Source organism: Pholcus phalangioides, unplaced genomic scaffold (genome assembly GCF_987345545.1).
Source record: "Pholcus phalangioides strain wild (caught in Gottingen) unplaced genomic scaffold, Ppha-v1.0 ptg000027l_1, whole genome shotgun sequence".
In the NCBI taxonomy this organism is placed as follows: Eukaryota; Metazoa; Arthropoda; class Arachnida; order Araneae; family Pholcidae; genus Pholcus; species Pholcus phalangioides.
This window is the reverse complement of record NW_028301617.1, coordinates 347,725-370,458: the sequence shown is the minus strand read 5'-3', so window position 1 is coordinate 370,458 and position 22,734 is coordinate 347,725. Positions and strand designations below refer to the sequence as shown.

Sequence of the window (22,734 nt, the reverse complement as noted above, 5' to 3'; positions counted from 1 at the left end):
CCCTGGAAAAGTAAAAAACAGTATATGTTTTGGAGCTATTTTCGATATCTACAATTTTTTTCTTCATTCGAAGATTGTAGGCCCCCAGGTTGTGGTAGTAAAAGGCGGCTTTGGTATGACAATCACAAAAGTCAAAGTAACAAATAAAACTCATAAGCTGATCGGAGTCATTTCTTTTCCATTTCTATTAAATTATTATATTCATAAGCTACAAAATATGTCTCATTTTTATTTCTCTTTTCCCAAATTATTTAGTGTTTCGGCACGTTTAACACAGCAAAGAAAAACAGACTAGTTCTTCATTATTCAACGAGTCCAGCTTGGGGCTAGAATTTACAGTTTGATGACGATGTCTTCGAACAATGTTTGTAAATCTTGTAAATTTGTAATTTTTTGTCTTTTGAAACAAACTCAAAACTGAATTTGTGAATGTTTATCTTTATTATAAATAAGCTTATATAATTACATGTATTTAACTTTTTTCTTTTTTGTTTACAATTTTTACATATCAATAAAATGTTCATGTCAATAGCAGTCACGTTTCTGCTTACCTTGATTTCAAAACGAGTGGATTCGAAACCCTGAAAATGACTGGCAATAGATTGGAAAGGTTTGAAAAGAGTTCTTCTGATATGCCCTAGAAAAGTAACCAATGTTCATTGAAATGTGAATATTAATAACTATGGGTTTGATTATATAATGCTTACAAATCAAAATACTCTTTCATATGTTGAATTAGCACTGTATACATTGTATATAGTACAGTATAAAGTACAAAATTCATGATCTTTACAAGATTCCTAGTGACCTGGAAGGTCAGAGAAATATGTAAATACTTGATAAAAGTTAGGGAAAAGTTCTGTGAAGGGAAGAAAAACCTGAAAAATTAAGATTTCAAATTACATTTCTTTCTTGAGTTTTGGTCGGGGAAAAGATTAAGTAGATTTTCGCTAGGAACCCTGTATATATTTATATTTCAATAAAACTAAATTCATTCTGCTCTTGGAAGTCAAACGCATTTATTATCTTTCTGGGGCACAGGTGGGAGAAAACCCCATCTTACCCATGTTGAATTCAACTGACCTTATGTCAGTGCTTAACTGAGGTGACATAGTGACTGTATGTAAATCTGCAAGTTTTCTGGATCATTTTACTGATGTGGCTTATGCACAGGAGTGACAACCCTAATGCGGCCTGTGACGCTGCAGCCGACCATCATGTTGGCCCTCAAATAGAAAGAGGTTGGTCACCTCTGATATAAAGTCCCAGAAAAGTAAAAAAAAATATTATTATTTAGGACTCGTTCTTGCCTCCCAAGAAATTTAGCTGGAACCTACAATTTTTTTCAATTTGTCAAGCCGTGCTTTATGTGATTCTCTTTCCCAATTATTTAGTGGAACACCATCCACATCAAACGGTCATTTGTCTTTGTGTAATAGTGTGGTCTTTTATATTATTCTGCTCATTGCTATAAGAAATCTATCAGAAATATAAGACATCTGTGGAATTAGTATACACTGGATTTTCTCAAATTGGGGGAAGAGATCTTCTGAGGAAGGGGGGGGGGGTAATTTTTATTGCAGTAGTACACCATAATCTCGGCTCAAAGGGAGAGGGGTTAACTCCAACCCCTCCTTTCTTGTATATGGCATTGTCTGTTGGTCAAATAACCAAAAAGTAATTTCTGACAAAATTTTAAAGCATAATTTGTTGCACAGATTGCTTCTTGTAGCTGATCTACAGTTGGGTCAAGTGTTGACTCACTTTATTTGCATATTTAGGGATCATCCTGGCATTTTACTTATGTCCTGAAATGCCACAAAAAAGAAGCCATGATCTTATTCAGAAAATGAGAACCCAAATAATAATTTAGTGAATTTTACCTTTGGTACGAGGAACTGCACAGTCCTAGTTTCATCACCAACTAAAGAAGCCATCTCGATCATAAATCCTTTGACACATTTAAAAATCAGTTCGGCTCTTTTCATGCACCATGGTATTGTCATTTCCTTGGGGGGAACATAACATTGTCTTAAAAGATGTTGAAAATGTGATCCAAAGTACACTTGTTTTCACAAACGAGCGATTTATAGTCATCTGATGTTAGAGAAAGCAGTCAATGGTGTAACATCAAATTATATTACTGCATTATATAGGGTGTTCTGTAAGTGTTAATGCAGCCTTTGTCTTATCAACCGTCCATTGTAGAGGTATGATTCAGATTTAAAAAGTTCTCAAAAAACGTTCAACAATTACCCTGCACCAGTTTTGAAAGTGAGAATACAGCGTGCCACGAAACAAAAAAAATCAAAAATTTTATACGCTCCCCTTGTCCTCTAACTTCCAATTAGAAAGTTGTTACCTGGTATCTCCCGAGGGCAACAGAAAAAAATACATGTTTCTAAATGCAACATTCACTAAGATAGTTAACTCAAAAATCGGAGAAAAGTTATGAAGGAACAGCAAAATCTAACAGACAACGATCCTTTCCCAACTTTTTTCAAATTTGAACTTGAATATCTCAGCGAATGGTGCACTTAGAAACTTGGAATTTTTCTTTTGTTGGCCTCAGGAGAGACATGGATACAACTTTTTGATTGGAAGTTAAGTTGCAGGGGGGGGGGGGGGTTTCCATATAAAAATTTAGATTTTTTTTTTTTTGTTTCACACTGTATTTTTGCTCCTAAAACTGGTACAGGGTAATTTTTGAATGCCTTTTGAGCATTTTTTGAATTTGAACTACCTCTATGACAGATGGTTGATGAGATGAAGGCCGCATTAGCACTTACAGGACACCCAGTATAGTGAAAAATTATGAAACAAATTTGTATCCCATGATTATTTGACTTAGGTAGATGAAACATTTCTTATTTCAATGAAACCTTGATGTAATGCTACTCTGCTGACCAAGAAAGAAAATATTGTTGTAGAGGGATTGTCGTTAATGTTAAACTTCTGTCTCTCAATATATAGAGTACAGACATTTCCAAACAAGACTTGGTAAAATATCATTGTAGAGAGATTTATCATAATATCGAGTATTGTTACATCGATATTTTCACTGTATTACGGCTGGGATTTTTATGACCTAAAATCACAATGTTGTTAGCGATTGGTTAAAAAACTTGAATTACGTTTTTTAATCAATCCAGAATTACCTAGAGTTTTTAGGTCATAAAAATCCTAGCCCTAATTATTGTACAACGAAGAATATTCTGTGGTTTGAATTGGTTCGAAATTCGCCCAGTCCTTCCTTATAAAAAAAATATTACCTGTACCAGTTAGAAGATTCAGTGATGATGAATCAAATGTTGCATCAAACTGTGGTAAACAACAAGAATCGCAAATACTGTAACTTCCTGTGTATAAACTCGAAGGATATCCAAGAAAAAAAATAGGTTTTTTAAGCTGTGTTAACAATGCAACAAGTGAGTGAATGAATGTCACTAGAGCTAGCTCACACTCACAAGGTCAACATCACTAGGTAGCTCATTGTGTCACTCACTCACTTCATAGGCCTCTCACTCAATGTTGCTCACTATGTCACTCTCTCAGAAGGCCAGTCACATCTCTATACTATGTTCTCTCTAACTTGGGTCCTGATGTAAATAAACAGCTGTACCAATTTTTTGATATCACTCCGCATCCTTTATCTCTATTGGTTGTAATTTTACCCGCCCCTTCATTACGTGTTCCGAACACGTGCGATTTTTCCCTCAAACGCGAGATTGTAAATTCGTTATGAAGAATTTTCCTGGAAATTTTTTTTTCACTGTTCTCCAAATTTTGTTGAAATAAAAACTGTTGATAACACTAATTAAAATAGAAAGAGGTATATATCTCCCAAAAAAAAAATTCGATAAGGGATTCTGTCGTTATCGTGGCACACTCCTCAAGAGTTGGGATGACAGGGCTCCAGCCCGGACATTGCCTGCAACAATTCTTGTCATTTTTTTATTTTTTTTACGCTAAAAGTTTACTATATAGAAGGGCTGTTGAAAGGTTGGTCTGAGGGCCCGCCAAAGATCACAGCCTGGGGGGGGGGGGTCTTGCGGCAGGATGTGGGGGCCATGGTCGTTACAAAAGTTTGTGCGAGTTGTTTATTATTTTACGGCAGATAGTGAAAAAAAAATCGTATAAGAATATTTTTTCTTATTACTTTTTTTTCTTCAGAATTTTACAATTTTATTTCTGAGTTAATTTACGCCGTATGATTTTCCTGGGCCAAATATGCTACCAATTATAACGTGAAACAAATTATGAATAACTTACCGTTGTGTTGCCGCTTTTTATTTTTCTTGCGGTTCTGTATAATTAAATATTTCATAATAATCCACGAGCAGTGTAGAAGTTCTAATTTTATGAGTCATCCACATTATTTCATTTCTTTACTTCTATCTGTTGTTGATATCCTGTTTTTTGTCAAGACAATTTCGGTTTTTTATCCGGTTGCGAGCCATGACCCCAACATCCAGCAGCAGGAGCCCCTGGACTGGGATCTTTAATTGGCCACCAGGCTTTCTCACGGGATCTGTAGTGTCTGTCATAATAAGGCTAACTGAATCAAAAATGACCACAGTACTCTTTCGAGAACCAGATTTTCAAAACTTTACCTTCATGTCTACGTGATAATCCTCAGACTTCTTCGGCTCGCCGCCTTCGACGAAACCAATATTACTTCCTCCCAACAAGCTGCTCAAGCAGATGTTCAAATTCTTTTGAAATGTGTATGTTCATCGCGAACGATAAGTGACTCCCCCCCCCCCCCCCCCGTTCAGTGTACGTGAAAGCGTGTGGGTGAGAAAAAAAATCTTGTTGACAGAAACTTTGTTTATAGGAGTCCAGAGCAGCTGCAAAGAAATGCATTTTCAAATGGCTCTGCCAAACAAGATAGACACGCATATTTCATTTATGTCATCAAACGATAAAGAAAGCTCTTTTTCTTGCAAGACCTTTTGAAGAAACGTATACAAGTGTATATCAAATCTGTTTGCGAATAGGAATAATAATAATAAAATGAAACTTCCGTTTAAAAAGGGGGGACAGTAATGTTTGAGTGAGAAAGGCGTATCCTGTCAACAACCACCCTGAAGACATGGCAGCAAAAACGCTTTGACCGATCTTTAAAAAATATTTTTCCCCATCTTCCAGATAACTTTGAAATAATATGGAATAAATATTTAAAAAAATAAAAATTATGAGGCATTTTATGGTATGAGGGGCAAATGATAAAGGACTATATTTTTGGCGGTGTTGCACAGTAAGAAAAGGTGAAATGTTCTTCAACCAATCATTTTGGGCATCGCACATGTGCTTTTATTTACATCAGGACCCAAGTTAGAACAAACAGAATATAGGTTGCTCATTTACTTACTACCTAGCTCACTTTGTCATTCGCTCACTAGGCCACTCATTCTATCATCAATTCACCAGGTTGCTCACTCACTAATTAGATCACTTATTCTATCACTAACTCGCCAGATCATTTGCTCACCCCAACTAGGTTGCTCACTGTCACACACACTCAATCACCAGGTCAGGCTCTTACTCACTAGGTCACTCACTCAGTCACTAGATGCTTCAGTGTACCACTGTGTTGCTCATCATGACATTCATTCACTAGGTCGCCCACTCACTAAGTCCCTCACTTGCTCACTCACCAACACTAACCACTCTGTCACCCATTTACTAACTATTGTATCATTTACTGATTAACTCACTCTGTCATTCCTTGTTCACTTACTAGCTAACTGACTCATGTCGAACTGTTGTCAGTGAATTTTTCTGTGGTGAATTGTTGGCAGTGAATTTTCCATAAACCCCACATTGTAAATGCTATGTATGACTGACTATATTTGTTCACTGAGAATTTTTGATTTTACAACATGGTTTGACTGTTCATACAAAATTTTTTGATTCCTTTGAGAGAGCGTTATTCTCTCTCCTGCGGAGACTATAAATGGGAAATTTTAACTCTTGTTAAATTATAAATGGTGAAAATTATTACCTCAGACATTTCATGAACCAACAGCAGCGGGATCGTAACAGTGCAGACATCCCTTTCATGAGCAACACGCAAGATGTTACGCAGTCCGAGAATAGTAGGGTGTCTGGAATTTATCTCTGCTGACCGTAACGTGTCATCTGTTACTAAGTGAAACACCACATGGACTTCTGACAAATTGGAGTGCCGTGTAATGTAGAAATCGCCGGTCTTCAATAACGGAGTATTTGGTGTCTAGATGAAGAAAAACAAAAACGGTATAAACTATTTCTATTGTACAAAAAAAAGTAACATTGGCATCTCAATCTATGGTGCTGCGGGTGCTCTAGTATGGGACTGAGCATACCCAGAGAGTGAATTCAGAAATTAAAAACCCCTGCATAAGCTAAAGAAGAGCGCATGAAGGTGTCCCTGTGTAAAAGAAAATACAGTCGACGCTCATTTCAACAACCGCACATTATAGCGATAATTCCATTACAACAACCGATAGGATAAGTTGCAAATGTTTTCATAGAATGAGTATTGTATGTATTACTTTCAATATGGTGCCCTTTCCAACATAACATGAGTTTTCAACTGGACAAAGGGTGGTCGTTATATCGAGTGTCAACTGTATATAGAGTAAATATTTATTATGATGTGATAAATCGGTTATTATACATAACTACCAATCATCTTTATAAGTTTGACAAATGTTTACCCACGAATATGCATAATACCACATGTCATTGGTAAATTTGATGAATACTCAAAATTTGTCGCCTGTATCTGTGATTATGCATAATACCCTAGTGTAATTGGTGAACTTGATAAATATGAAAACAATTCCAAATGAGTCTAGTCAGTGTGATGAATATAGTCGGATGCTAACACAATAACAAATTTTATGACTGCACCCTGATATAATGATACAAGACATGTATAGCAGAGGTCTTCAACCTTTTTCCAGCCGTGAGCGCTGCCTGTACCCATCATCAAAAGAATAGCACCCTTATGGCAATTTTAACATGCGAATGCATGAAATGATGATTATTACAATCATTGAATGCAATTCCCCACCCCCAAGGTGTTTAATTGAAATGCTGATCGAGTGCTTACGAAATCGGATACGGCATTGAGCACTCTGGGTACTTCAGGGAAGCATCGTGATGCTCGCTAGCAACGGGTTGAAGATGCCTGATGTATATTATTGCTTCACTTATCAAACTTACCAAAATGTTTGGCAATTATGCATAATAACCGGCTATTATATGTACAATAACCAGATTTATCACATTTACCATAACATACACACATATCAGAGTAGAGAAAATTTTCTCACTGGATGATCACTCGGAGACATCGGCTTTCCATTACTGCTCTGGCTGCTGTTATCACCCTGGGACATGTGCGTCCTCCAGTCAGATGCTCTCTTTGCTTGCTCTCGCACGATTTCCAGCTGCTGATCAATGTCTTGAAAATGGAATTCCGTAGAAACTTGGCTCACTGCTGCAAAATCTGTTTTTGAAAAAAAAAAAAAGCATTTGAATAACATTGTGATTAATACAGTTGCAACTAATTGTAATGACCGTCCCCCCATCAAAAATGGTCTTTGTATAAAAGGAAAATATATAGGCTAGTCATCATCATTTAGAACTTATTGTTACCAGTCATTTTGTGGGATCGGCTGAAGTTGGTTTTCTGTGGTTCCCAACTTCGAGGTGCTAATGCAAGTTGATCTTACCATTAAAGTCTTGCCACAGAAAGAAACGGGCCTTTAATGGTATGATTAGTCAATCATTACACTTTACTCATACTTGAAAAAATTGATGGTAAATTTCAGCGCGTAAGTGTGTGTGTGAAGATTCCTCTCCTGGATGGTGAAGATGCCCAAGGCTAAAGTGCTGGCCGGTCTTAGTCAGCCAGTGGTGATGGTGTATTGATAGCCATGACAAAAAGCTGTCAGGAGAAATAAAGAGCGGTGGCACCCCCTCCTTTTACCATCTTGCCCTTCTGGGTATGATGGCAACATCGATTTGTCACATCACCTGTATGGCCTTCAGGCTTTTAATGATGGGAGTGTCCATGCATTACCAGTCATTTTAACACAACCTCAGAAATAACACATGATTGTTATAAGGAACATCAACTGCATCATGCTATTTAAACTGTTTTTGCATCAGTGATCTTTCACACAGATATTTTAATGTGCATCAAAGCAAGAAGAAATAAATGTGTGCAACAAATTGAGAGTTCCGTAGCTAATATATCTGTGATTAATATGTATCTCAAGAAATGTGCATGCGGCATGGAAAGTGGTTTACGGACAAATTAAGTGATGGAAAAAAACAAACAAGTCACCTTTCTTCATCCCTGTGTAGGAATTTATCCTGTTGTCGACAAGCAGCACAAGTCCACTCAAATTGTTGGAGTACAGTGATATCGCTGTTTGAAGTCTTTGAGGCTGAGGCACAAGAACACCCCTGCATATACAAAAAGATATAGGCATAGAAAAAAAAATATTGTAAGCAATATATATATATAAACTGAAGAGCCAAAAAAACTGGTACAGGCATGCGTATGCAAATAAAGAGATATGGAACCAATCAGAGTACGGTGCTGCGGTCGGCAACGCCTATATAACACAACAAGTGTCTGGCATAGTTGTTAGATCGATTACTGCTGCTATAATAGCAGGTTATCGAGATTTAAGTGAGTTTGAACGTCGTGTTATAGTCAGCGCACGAGAGATGGGACATAGCATCTCCGAGGTAGCGATGAAATTTGGATTTTCACGTACGACCATTTCACGAGTGTACCGTGAATATCGGGAATCCGGTAAAAAATTAAATGTACGACATCGCTGCGGCCGGAAAAAGATCATGCAAGAACGGGACCAACGACGACTGACGAGAATCATTAAACGTGACAGACGTGCAACCCTTCAGCAAATTGCTGCAGATTTCAATGTTGGGCCCTCAACAAGTGTCAGCGTGCGAACCATTCAACGAAACATTATCGATATGGGCTTTCGGAGCCGAAGGCCCACTCGTGTACCCTTGATGACTGCACGACACAAAGCTTTACACCTCGCCTGGGCCTGACTACACCGACATTGGACTGTCGAGGACTGGAAACACGTTACCTGGTCTGACGAGTATCGGTTCCAATTGCTTCGAGCTGATGGACGTGTACGGGTATGGAGACAACCTCATGAATCCATGGACCCTACATGTCAACAGGGGACTGTTCAAGCTGGTGGAGGCTGTGTGATGGCGTGTGCAGTTGGCGTGATATGGGACCCCTGATACGTCTAGATACGACTCTGGTATGTAATGACTCAGGTACGTAAGCATCCTGTCTGATCACCTGCACCCATTCATGTCCATTGTGCATTCCGATGGACTTGGACAATTTCAGTAGGACAATGCGACACCCCACACATCCAGAATTGCTACAAAGTGGCTCCAGGAACACTCTTCTGCTATGGCGTTGATAGCCATCGCTATCAGATGAAGGGGGAGAGTTCCAATTTCCAGCCCAATATAATATAATAATAATAAGGGAAAAGGGGACTTAAGCCATTTAAATGTACAAAACATGCTCTTTCGTCTCCATCAACACTCCTTAATTTTATGGCCACTTACTTAAAGGGCCCCTTCAAAGTTTGCGTAATAGCCGCTCCGTATTCTTCTTTTCTCTCTCTCTCCCCTATAATACTGAAGCCTCTTGACCATTGTATTTGCCACCTGCAGGCAATTGACTTTATGGCTGACTTTCTTTGCTTCCTCTCTACTTTTCTTTTTCCTTCTTTTTTTTGTACCCCCCCCCCCCACAGAAAACGTCTTCCTCCCATATGCTTCGAAAGATCGTAAGGGGTGAACTTGACCAATGATGTCAATATTAATACTAATTTGTACCTACGTAATCCTCATCACCCAATGGAAGAATCTTTCTTTGAAGCCGGACTACCAATTAGAAATAGGGGGTTGGTACCCCTCAAAACTTTACTTTTTGGAATCTTGGAAACAAAATTGAAGTAGATTGATTAGTGCAAGCTAGAAATCAAGTTGAGAAAAAGATGTAGTTAGATTTTTGTTTTTAGACATTGAAATTCGATTCCCATCAGGAGTGGCGATCATCCGTGACAAAGGGGATGGAGGAAAGGTAGGAAAGAAATTCTTACCACATTTTTAGTAAATTATGGAGGGTTTAATTAAAACCTAAATTATGAGGAATTAACAGGGGGCAGATGGCGAAATTAGGTATAAAGAGTGATTAAAAGAGAGATATTCCAACATCAAGTTAAAATTATTATAATTGAACATATAGTATTCTGTCTATGTATTATGCAGATTTTGGTATCGTGGAAATGGATTTTTTTAATTGACTTTTTATTTGTGTAAATATAACTCGTTCTTTTCATATGATCATTTGATTAAATATTAAATGCTAATGAAATTTAACTGATTCCTTCTTTTCATGGACCACTAGGAGCCTGGGTTAATCTAGATAATTACATATATATATATATATTCTTCCAGTGGTTCGATATAACACTTCTGACTTTAGACACTTCCGCTGGCCATCTAAATCCCCAGACGCGAACATTATTGAACATATCTGGGATGCCTTGCAACGTGCTGTTCAGAAGAGATCCCCACCCCCTCTTACTCCTATGGATTTATGGACAGCCCTGCAGGATTCATGGTGTCAATTACCTCCAGCACTACTTCAGACATTAGTCGAGTCCATGCCACGTCATGTTGCGGCACTTCTGCGGGCTCGCGGGGGCCCTACACGATATTAGGCAGGTGTACCAGTTTTTTTGGCTCTTCAGTGTATATATGTTACAGTAAATGTGATAAATCGGTTATTATACATAATAATTAGTTATTTTGTATACTTACCAATCATCTTGGTAAGTTTGATGAGTTTGCCATTTTTAGCAGAGATTATGCATAACAGCCACAAGTGTCATTGGTAAATTTGACAAGAACTTGAAATTTATTGTTTTTACCTGTGATTATGCATAATACCCTTGTGTAATTGGTGATTTTGATAAAAAAAAATTCCAAACGAGTCTGGTGTGTGAGACGAACATGGTTGGACCCTGATATAATGATAACAAATTTTACGATCATACCCTGATATAATGGTATAATAAATGTATGAATTATCATGTATAGTGTATCATATAGTATGATTTGTAATGCATCATTAGACCCTTAGTGCAAAAATCCACTTTTGATTTAATCTGGTTGGTGTTTTGGGTGAAATTTTTTAGATATCTGTCAGAATGTGCATAAATATTTATCTTTTTGTTCTCCCAGAGGCCGATCGACATTTTCGTACAATCAGCACCTTGATTGTGTATGTTTAATTGCCTCACCTCAGTTATTTTGTTGCCATTTTAGCATGCCGATTGTTTCAATTGGAAATATAATTGAATTTTGCTGATATTTCATATAACTGTGATGTATTTTTTTTGTATCCTGAGACGTAAGGTACAGATAGTCTGATTATGCCGCAAAAAATACTGGTTCCTTAGTGTATATATACTTGTTTCAAGTCAGTTGCGATCAGCTCATTCCGATTGATACTAACATGGAGTGAAAAAATTTGCTTGTCTTTCCTTCTGGACTGCTTTAACGAGGATAATTCGAACTGTAACCCTATGGAAGTTACAGATTTTTATCATGTTTACCAATGACGCAATGCTTGAGTATTATGCATAATTGCTGGTAAAAGTGATAATTTTTTTAGTACTCATTAACCCTCTAAGCAGCAATTAGAAATCACTAAAATCCCCTTCAAAATGCCATGTATTTTTTAATGAAGTAGGCTTTCTTTGATTTTCAGCAGGTGCAAACCACGTTTTCAGGAAAAGTTTTCCATTGAGAAATCGTTTTTACAAAATACCTCGGCTTTTCAATGTTAAAATAAGACTATTTTAAGGAGGCAAAATATCTCATCATTGCTGCTTAAAGGGTTAAATTTAAAAATGGTTGGGTACCATGTATAATCATAGGTTAAATGTGATTAATTTAAGGGAAATTTATCAAATTTACTAATGACGCTTTTGTGGATACTAAGCATAATCACCGTTGAAAGTGAATTTAGGAAAACTTACCAAAATGCTCGGGGATTATGCGTAACAACCGGATTTATCACATTTAATGTAACATACACACTTGAACATTAATGCGACAAAGGAAAAAAGTGCAAAAGCACATTTGCTTGTATTATTTTCTCGCTGATTCTAAAATTTGTGGAGGAATAAAAAGCCTGTTAATGATAAAAAAAATATTATTGATTGGATTTTTTCAAAATTTAAATGAAAAATGGCGAAAAGTACAGTAAGCCAAGCATCTGTTCAACCTGCAGTTAAGCAAAAAAAATTATATGTTCCATCTATGACCCATTCGAGCAACTCATGATGTGTATTAAAGGTACATTTTTTTTTGTAAAACGTTTTCTTACTTACCCGATTCGGTTCGGTCTATGCCTGCAGAGATCCAGTACATCGGCTGACATGAGACGAAGATTATGCATCAACTTTAGCTGAGAACCTGTCGGGGGGAAAACACAGGGCAAATTAATAACATAAACATCTGGGTGCACATACAATGTCAAAAAAAATCACACATTCTTTTGATGCGAACATTGAAAATACCATGTAGCTCAAACACAGTCATCGTCAAACTCTGTTACACATGAGCACTGTGATACTCTTCAAAACACTCAAGAGTGCTCAGTGATTTTTGTCTGATTTCATACTCTCAAAGTACTGATGAGTTCCCCCAATTAAATATCCTGTAAAGCAAGGATGCTCAATTTTTAGGAGTGTGGGCCACTTCCAAGATCAGAGTGGGGGGCCTAAGGGTCTGCCCCCCCCCCCACTCTGAAATGTGAGAAAATGACTGAAATAAGGGGAAAAGATTGCCAAATCTTTTATTCTATCTCTTTGGTACCCCATCCCGAAACAAGTGATTCCCCATCCGAATGAAATTTCTGGCTATGAGCTGGCCACTTCGTTGGTTTGAAAACGTGTTGCGAACACTTAAGTTATCTGGAACAAAGCCACGGGTCACTTAAGTGATCTGTAAATGCACCACAGGCCACTTGAGTGATTGAGTGATCTGGAATGGTGGCACACATAACTTGTGATCTATATATGTGTAACTTGGTTCATTTTTAAAAGATTGTGTTTGAGGTCATGGGCCACACCAAATTACTCTGAGAGCCACATTTGGCATGCGGGCCATGGGTTGAGCATGTATGCTGTTTAGTATAAGCTGAAATTCAAGAGTTGGCATAGAGGCGTATAGCCATGTTTCTTAGATCAACAAATATGTTGGAATAATAGATTTTACCTAAATGTATCGTGAAGCTTTCTTCCATGCGCTGAGGTTGAGGTGTCCAGTCACTATCTCCATCTGGTGCAGCTTCTGATAAAGCACGTACTCTCTGCCTGCACACAAATCAATGAAAAATGTCAGATTAGAACTCCTCATTACAGATATCCCTCGCTTTACACGGTTTTTAGAAGTTGATTTTAGGAATTCCGACCTGCAAAATTTGGTTTGGAGATGGGCTTGCAAATTGAAGATATGTCATAGATTTGTCATTCCTTTAACGACAAAATATGTTGGGTTTTTGACTAGCTGAGACAAATATGAGAGAAATTCTCAGATACAACTCGCCAGATCTCACTGAAAATTGATTCCAACTGATAAATAAGGCATAGTTCGTGATCTCGCTGATAGGCTGGTGGTACAAATATTAACAGGACAGTTTAAAATCCTGGTAGAGGGCACTGGTAGTAAGAAAAATGGCTTCAGAACACCATTAGACAAAGGGAATGTGATTTCCGCCCATCAGGTTTGTGGTTTCTGTTTATTTTCTACTGCTGGAGACCAAGACCAGTTCCTCTTTATGATCTGCCAGAGGAACTAAGATCCAGTCTTTATAGGATTGGTGAGAGCAGCTCCGCTCAGCCTGGGTATTACAAACCCAAGGATGTGGGGGGGGGGGGGAAGGCATGCTTATCCCCCCACAAAGCAGGATGTTTAGCACTGTTCTGTGATGAGCCCTCAGCTGACTGGAAATGTTCTGCAGTGAAAATCCCTATACATGTAACAGTGTTTTTTGCACTTTTTATACAAATGCAATGCCACAACAAGCAAAATGCCCAACGAGGTGGCTGAGAAAAAGATGCCTAATTTTCAGAAAAGATTTTCTGAAAATTCTTCCAAATTGTTCTGCAGTAGCGGTAATTGTTCTGCGACGTACGTCGCAGATTTTGGCACATTCTACTTTGGAGCTTATCCCTATCTTATCCATGTTAAATTCAACTCACTTTATGCAATTTCATCTTGCTTGACTATTTTGTGGAACCAATTAATCGCATAAAGTAAAGTGAACGCCTGTACTTGCATGTTATTATCTTTTGGCATCTTATTTATAAACTGAAAAAATTTTTAATGGAATTAGTTTCTCTGTGAATGGATTCGAAAGAAACCGATATTGAAGAAGAAAGCTGGAAAGTACAGTTGAACCCTGTTGTAACACCCTTCAACATCAGGCCAGCCCCGCCTAGCACAAGAAGTTTTCAATGAACAAATCTTCTATTTTTAGAGATCGTACATGCCTAAACTGTGATTTGATATAACGCCAATCCATTATAGCATAAGAATTCTGTGAAATAAATAGTTCCATTGAATATTATAATCGACTGTATCTATGTGAATAAAAACATTTTAAGGGATCATGTAATATACTCACAAATACCCCGGTGAACCGCAACCACTCTGGTAATCTTCATGGACTTTCAGCACCCATTCGTGGAACTCTTTCTGCTGAGTCTCTTTCATAATAGCGATTTTCCTATCCCAGCTGTCAAGTATATGCTGAGAGAGAGAGAGATTTTTGATGTAATCAATCCATATTTGAAATAGTTTCAAAACTTAAAACAACTGAGTATTGTATCACTCCACCGAGGGATATTTCTTAGACATAACTTACGTCTGGCCATAACTAACTTACAACAAAGGCTGAGGAAGCAGGGGGATTCAAATGAAACCGACGAGTGGTCCTCAACCTGGAGCCATATGTGGGTCCTCAGCATGCTACCCCCCCCCCCCATTCTGAGGCAAGGTCCCTATGCTGGGATATTTGATGGGATCCTACATATGCAATTTAGAGTATGAAAAAAAAAGAGATAAGAATAGGGCTGGAGCCCTTCAACCCCACCCTTGTGGGAGCGATGGTGCTTGGTAGAGGCACAAAAATAAAATGATCAAACTCAGTCTTTTATGAATGGTAAAATATTTTTTTCCTTCTCCCACAACTACAGCTGAATCCCATTTTAACGAATATTGTTATAGCGAAGATCTCACTTTAACGAACACTTTTTAACTCCCCAGATAAGTGTACATAGAAACTATGCAAAAACCTGGAATTCCTTTATAACAAAATTTTGTCATAACGAAGTGATTTCTCTGGTTTCTTGGAGTTCGTTATAATGAGATTAGGCTGTATTATATTTTCCCCCGTATTTTTCTTTTCAATATTTCTTCCTGTATCATATTTTCTCATTGGTTTAATTTTCTGGTGGCGTAGGCAGGGCCGTCTTAAGATCATCATGCCCCCCCCCCCCCCGGGGCAAGTGATCTTTCCGAGGCCCTACCTGGTAAATTCTCAAAAAATTCAACTACTTATTTTTCTGAGGCCCCGGGCCATACCAGGGTGGGCCCATGCGTTAAGACGGCAGTGGGCATAGGTGGCAATTCCCAAAGTTGAAAAATTTGTAGTTTGTCATGTGACAAAATATGCCGCTGCCAAAGAAAAAGCCAAATAAAAGGAAAAATCATAGATTGCATAAGGTGACCGTATGACCCATTTTCCTGGGGAAAATCTAGTTCTTCCCCCATAATTTTGGCCGTCCTAACTTCTTTAAATAAAAAAGTGTCCTGCATTTTAAATGAAGCCTCCTAAATTTTTATTTTTATAGGGGGCACTTTCTGAAATAAAGGGGGTTTAAATTATTTTGCTATCTTATAAATTATGTTATGATAATTTGATTATGAATATTTTTCTCACATGATCATTTTTGGATATTTTTCCGCAAAAATAATTTTAATCCCACTGTGATTTCAAATATTGCTTCATTTCCTGTCATTGGAGAGAGTAATTTTTTGGCAGCGTTAATTGGCAATTTTATTACTTTTGGCATTGTATTTGGTGATAATTGGCAATTTTTCGTATTTCTCTTGAGGAAACTTGATCAACCTGGGATTGCAAGGACTGGGGAAAAGTTGTTTTTTTTGCAATTTTTAATCTATGCAAAGCCACAATTTTTAAGGAGTTTTTTTTTATAAATATACAAAAAATCGGAAGAATCTAGTTTCTGACAGGAAGATTTTAATAAGGCTGAAAAATTGGAAGGCCTCCAGGTAAATCGGAAGCATTGGCACTTATGTAGTGGGCCCCATAAAAAAAATGCCAGATTTGGATTTGCTGTATACTCCTCCAACCACAAGATGGATGTTCGCTGCGTCATGTCGTGTCACGTCGGATGATTTTATTCAATTTTTTTTTTGGTAAAACGATTGCACATCGAGAAAAGTTCATCAGTGACTGAGCTTTCACGATTGGCATGTCCTTCTAGGATAAAATAGAATCGTTTGACGTGACATGACGTGCCGTAGCCAAATCTCATCTCGTGGTAGGAGGACTATATCTCAGTGTGTAACTTGAAAAGACTACTAAACCATGCGTGCACCTCGTCCACATTCCTCTGCGGAACTTCTAAAGAATTGGTACATGTTGGAATGTGTCGTGAACCTGCCGTGAAGTTTGTTTCTGTGTACTGCTTATTACATGTAGTGCTGCCATCTGCCATCAATTTTTCTAATTGTGAGTGAGATGTAACGATTAAATAATTGTATTGTTGCAAGCCTGTTGCTACAACAATACAATTATTCAACTTGAAAAAGACTAAATTGAGCATTCGTAAGTTAGTAAATGGCTGTATCGACCTTGACTTATATCTTTTTTTCAACCCATGTTGTTAGCCTTCGAATGAATTACTGACATTGGTCGAGGTTTATGACATACAAGTTGGGGTACCGCTGCGTTCCACTTAATCAATCATCTTAAACTTATTGGATGAAGTCCAGCAACCTTTTTTTTTCACTAGCTTATGACCGATGTAGAAGCCTTGAATTGAACTTGATCCATTTTAGTTTTCAAAAAAATAAGATAAAAATAAATATTTCCTACTTGCATTTCTTCGAAATGTCGACATGCCATGTCATTGATGTCCCTGTCAGTGAAAACTATGCCAACTTGTGGGACAGCATTTTCCATTTCTTCCGCTTGCCTAATATTAAAATGTAAATCCACAAATTTGAATAAGTATATACATATAGTATTAAAATAAAAACAAACAGCATCCACAAAAAAAAAGCCACGTATTAAAATGCGAGTATGGTATAGGCAGTGTTCTCTGTGCTAACACTTTTTCACCTGCGGACCAGTGAAAAATTGTCTAACAGTTTCACAGACCAGTGAAAATAGAGAATAAATAATTCACAGACCTCCTACTACTACTTCACCAAAACGGCAACTTTGGCCATATCGCTGTATTGCAATTTACTTCCATTGAGATGGGTTGGAAATGAAGGCTCTGTCTATTGGTGATCACCTCAAGTTCATTAGGGAAAATATCTTATCTATATCCTCCCTTGGGTTCGAACTTGGGACCGTGACAGCAACCTTCACAGTGGTAGATGGGCATCACACCACTCGACGTCAATTCACAAACCTGCTGAAGGCTAAGGAAATAAAACTATTATAGGCAGTATTTTATTTGTCAAGTCTGAAATTATGTAGCGGCCATAAATGAATTGGGCGAAATGTTTTGAGAACCAGTACGGAATCCCCACAGACCGGCGGTTGGAAACTATTGGCAAAAGGGTATATTTCAGACTTATGAAATTTGAATGCAAATGACTAATTTTGGCTGAAGCAATGATCACGGAATTCTGCAATTCTCCTACCAATGAAAATGAAGATGTTGGTGGAAGCGAACAGACTTTGCCAGATCTCTTAGTTGAAGTAGAAACATCGCAACAAATCAGAAATGATGTGGCTGAAACGTGATACAGCCCCTGCAAAGCAAATAATGAACAAATCATCAACATAGCTGTTGAATGATGTTCATAACTGACTGCGAGTACAGATGATAATGGCCCTTTGAATCGATGCACATCAGATTAACTGGAAATTACAACTTAATGACATAGATTTGTTTAAGATTGCATCCAATAACCAAGGTTTTAATGGATATGTACAAGAATCTACACCAGCGATTTTCAAATGGTGCACTTCTGAGAAATGGCAATGACTAAAAATAATAGTCTGATTCAGGGGTGGATATCTCCCTGTTGAAAAGTCTCACACAGAGAGCAACAGGCCTACAACGGTAAAAATATTCAATTACTTCACTTACAATTTGAAATATAGATGGCAGCACTGAAAATTCACACTATATATATACACACTAAGGCTGTTAGGTACACTTGCACACTTCCAGTACAAGTCAATTGGTAATGAATTGCCCATGGCGATAGGCCGAAGCTATGCACGAATTGAAGGAAGGAAATAAAATCTGTCAGAATAAATGCTCAAGTAGTGCTGCCATTTGGAAGATACATGGTAGCACCACCAGAGGTGCTGGCATGAAGAAAACGTTGAGTGGGGGGGGGGAGGAAGAAACACTGAAACTTGCCAGTCTTTCTATATCTATGGTACTCAAGCCATAGATATAGCCCCCCCCCCCCCATGTGGCGGGGGGGGGGGGGCATTACATTGTAAATTCACTATTAGGAGACTGGGCTCATCGTAAAATTTATTGGAGGGGAAGCTAAAATAGTCTTACCCCCCATGTTCGGGAACACCTATGAGCAACACTTGAACACATAACAAGCATTCCTCAGAGACAAAATTCACATTAGGTTCACAACACGTGCACATTCCAGCATCTACATCTACTCATTCGTTAGAAATTTCACAGAAGAATATGGATGAGGTGCATGTGGAGGTTTAGTAGTCCAATGAGAACACTTACCATTTTTGGAGGTCCTGGATCGCCTTGTCTCTCTTCTGCACCAGATCCCCAACAGACAAGGCGTATGAATGCTCCAAGTTCAACATCGTCTCAAGCGCTGGAGAGTGGATCAAACGATGATACATTTCGGGAAAAGAGCAGTCATCCACAATTTCATCAGCCTTTGCGTATTTCATGTGCTCCTTTGAATAAACGAATGTAATTTTTGCTTAGGGCTCATCTACATACAGGACATTCAGCAACAGATTTCCTTCCTTGTTCAAAATAAAAAAATTCCACTTAAAATACATACTTTAAATTGCGTGAAGTGACTTTGTGACTTCCGTAAAGTGCTTGGTCACGGAATGAATTAATTGTGAAGTGACTTCCCCAAAGTGCTTGGTCACGGAATGAATTAATTCTCCATCTAAATAGCGCTGTCTTGAATAAAGGGTCCATCTGGACACAGCCTGAGGGGCTCATCAAAATGACATCTGATTGAAAATTTCGACAATAAGCATGCAAATAGGTAGGTAGGCATTTCCAGCCAGGTATATATAGGAGGCTTCCAAATTAACCTCATTCAGAGGGTCTACGATTCTCTTAAGACGGCTTTGCCTGTAAGCTAAGTTAAACTTGCTAAGAATAAGTTTAACATTAGCCAAAATTAACATTAGGTTAATGTTATTTTTTTGGTGATATTTACAACGTTGATTTAGAAGGGATGTCGGCGAAAGCATAAATTTGGTGGCTCATGATGACACACATACAATGTTGCCTCTTAATAGAAAGATACACTCTGCAACAAGGTGTTTAAAATGTAGGAGAGTATGGGCTACTTCATTGTTTGGAAAATGCGTTGTAGGCTACTTAATGTGGTGATATGGGAAAGCGCCACATGTCACTTAAGTGTTCTGTAAATATGCTGCAGGTTGCTTGAGTGATTTGAGACTGTCAGAAGCCACTTAAGTGATCTGGAAATGCACTGCAAGTTACTTAAGGGATCTCAAACTGTGCTGCAGGCCACTCAAGTGATCTGGAAATGCACTGCAAGTTACTTAAGGGATCTCAAACTGTGCTGCAGGCCACTCAAGTGATCTGGAAATGCACTGCAAGTTACTTAAGGGATCTCAAACTGTGCTGCAGGCCACTCAAGTGATCTGGAAATATGCAGTGGGTCACTCAAGTGAACTATTGAAAATGTGCCACAGGCCACTTGAATGATACAGAACTGCACCATGGGTAATTTGAGAAAATGTGCCACGAGTATTTTGAGTGATCTGTAAGCATTCCGAGCGCCACTTATACGAGATCTCTTAAATGCGCTGCAGGTTACGTATGTACTCTGATTTTGCTTTTGTTGATCTGTAAATATGCAGCAAGTCATTTAAGTGATCTATGCCGCTGGTCACTCATTTGATCATTTTTGCCGCACTACGGTCATTTTCTGCACACGAGGGCTAATTAGACCGGGACCTACAATTTATTGCCGATTCCAAACAGCAGGCTTGTTTTTTATACTCATCGAGAGGTTGGTGCGCTAACCCCTCGATGGGGGACTCCCTGCGGTAGCAATTTTTTGCTGCACTCAAGTCGCCGTTTTTTGTTGTACCCCTGTGTCAGGAAAGTTTTCTGACAAGGATGAACCGGGTATCGAACTCGCGACACCTCTAAACATCCTTTGGTACTTTAGGCGAGCATCTTATCGACCGGGCTACCGCGCCCCCGCTGGTCACTCAAGTAAACCTGGAATATACCACAGGCCACTTGAGTGATCTTTTAAAATGTGCTGCAAGTCACTCAACTCAACCAAAAATATGCCACAGGCCACTTAAGTGATGTTGAGCTGCACCGCAGACCAGTCAAGTGATTTGGAAATGTGCTGCTAGCCTCTTGAGTGATCAAGAAATGTACCGTGGGCCATTTCTGTGCTCTAGAACTTTACTGCAGAGATCTGTAAATACGCCAAGAGTCACTAACGTGATCTAGGAATGGGAGATGGGACATTTTTGTGATCTGTGCATTTGCCACAAGTCACTTAAGTGATCTGGAACTGTGTAGCCAGTTACTCAAGTGATCTGTAAATACGCCCTGGGTCAATTAACTGAACTGGAAAGGTTCCACTTAGTTCATTTTCACAAAATCAAGTTTGAGGATGTGGGTTACATCAGATGACTCCAAAGGCTACAATTGGCCAGCAGATCTTAACCCATGGGTTGAACATGTATGCTCTGCAACAAATTTCTTTGTTGATCCCCGGAGATTCCCTATACCAAGATTTCACTTTAAAATGAAAAATATAAAAATAACAAACCTCTTTGAATGCTTTACTCCATTTTTTGGCCATTTTGTCTGTGTCGATAGTTCCATTTTGCATCGCTCTCACAGATTGAGTGGCTTTGTCACTATAATAGTTCCCAGTTTCTCGCAATACGAAAGCTTCAAGTTCTTTCATTAGACCTGGAAAAAAAAAAGAGAAGATATTAGAAGATAACAATAAGATAATTAAGAAGATATTTATCTTAGAAAATGGGTAAAAAAAATGGAATTACTATCTTCAGCGTGAACTGGTATTTTCTTTTCTTTTATCAAGTGATATCCACACTCCACTACACTTATATTGAGTGGAATATTCACTGAAGCCACCACATCCACATCACCTTTTCCAGTGCTGTAGCGGAAGTTGAAATCTTTGACTACGGAGCTTGGTGAAGTCATTTTATAAGCTGCAAAGAAATTATGCATATTTAAAATGTTAATTTCATGTTTTTAAAACCAGTTAAAAACATTAAATTGTAGATCAATGAGAAATTTTGAGTAGCATGAAACCATACAAAAAATTAATTAAACTTACTTTAGTTGAAGCAACAACATCAAAAGCTAAAAAAAATCACCTTTAAATTAAATTTAGATAATATTAATGAATGATAATTAAATAAAATAATTACACTGTTTATCACACAGTGATAATTTATCGAATGAGCTCGTTTTTAGCACTACCCCAGCATTTAATTAAAAGTAATTTTTAAAAACTTTTTAGTGGGTGTCAACAAATACCTGGACGGTCGTAACATTGAGATTGATTCACGATGTAAATAAATAGAAAATAATCAGTTCCGTAACCATACGTCCTGTTTTTTTTCGTGTTGAGAGAAATGAATTTTTCATTCAATTCTGCTCCTCATGGCCAGAGCCCGCAAACTGAACTGGATAGGAGTAAAAAGTTCAGTTATTTTTTTTTTTTTTTTTACACTTAAGCCGGGTTTTCCTAGGAGCAGGTTTCCTGTGCCGCGCGCAACGTGATTCGTCCAGCGCGACACGCCATCCACTCACCAGTAAAAAAAGCAGCATGACTGTTTTCCTACAGAGCGCAATACGCCTGACGACAGCGCTTTGCGTCGGGCGTGATTAGCGGACTGCTTCTGGAGGAGTCAAATGCGTCGTGCACAGCGGTTTTGCCGATATTCTCTTCACTCTTGTGTGTGTGTTTTTTTTCCTTCCCTTCAAACCGGAGCATACAGACGACAGCGTAGCTGATGCCAAAGCCATATACATTATATAGCCGCCCTAATCTGATGCGCCTGGCTAGGAAAACACAAACGCGCAGCGTGATTATGTAACGTGTTTCTGTCGGCAC

General features: G+C 38.3%; 1 protein-coding gene across 1 annotated transcript; it reads right to left on the bottom strand.

Annotated features, from left to right (window-relative positions):
• Nucleotides 1-424: 424 nt before the first annotated feature.
• Nucleotides 425-22,160, bottom strand: LOC149067996 (FERRY endosomal RAB5 effector complex subunit 3). Its single transcript, XM_089251827.1, has 13 exons — nt 21,952-22,160; nt 21,650-21,823; nt 21,412-21,557; nt 19,119-19,300; nt 17,270-17,369; nt 14,771-14,895; nt 13,360-13,457; nt 12,471-12,555; nt 8,345-8,466; nt 7,326-7,501; nt 6,008-6,238; nt 1,884-2,009; nt 425-637 (listed from the first exon to the last, which is right to left on the bottom strand). The coding sequence occupies exons 2-13, from the start codon at nt 21,813-21,815 to the stop codon at nt 548-550; spliced, it is 1,647 nt and encodes a 548-aa protein (XP_089107953.1). The 5' UTR covers nt 21,816-21,823; nt 21,952-22,160; the 3' UTR covers nt 425-547.
• Between the last annotated feature and the right edge of the window lie 574 nt (nt 22,161-22,734).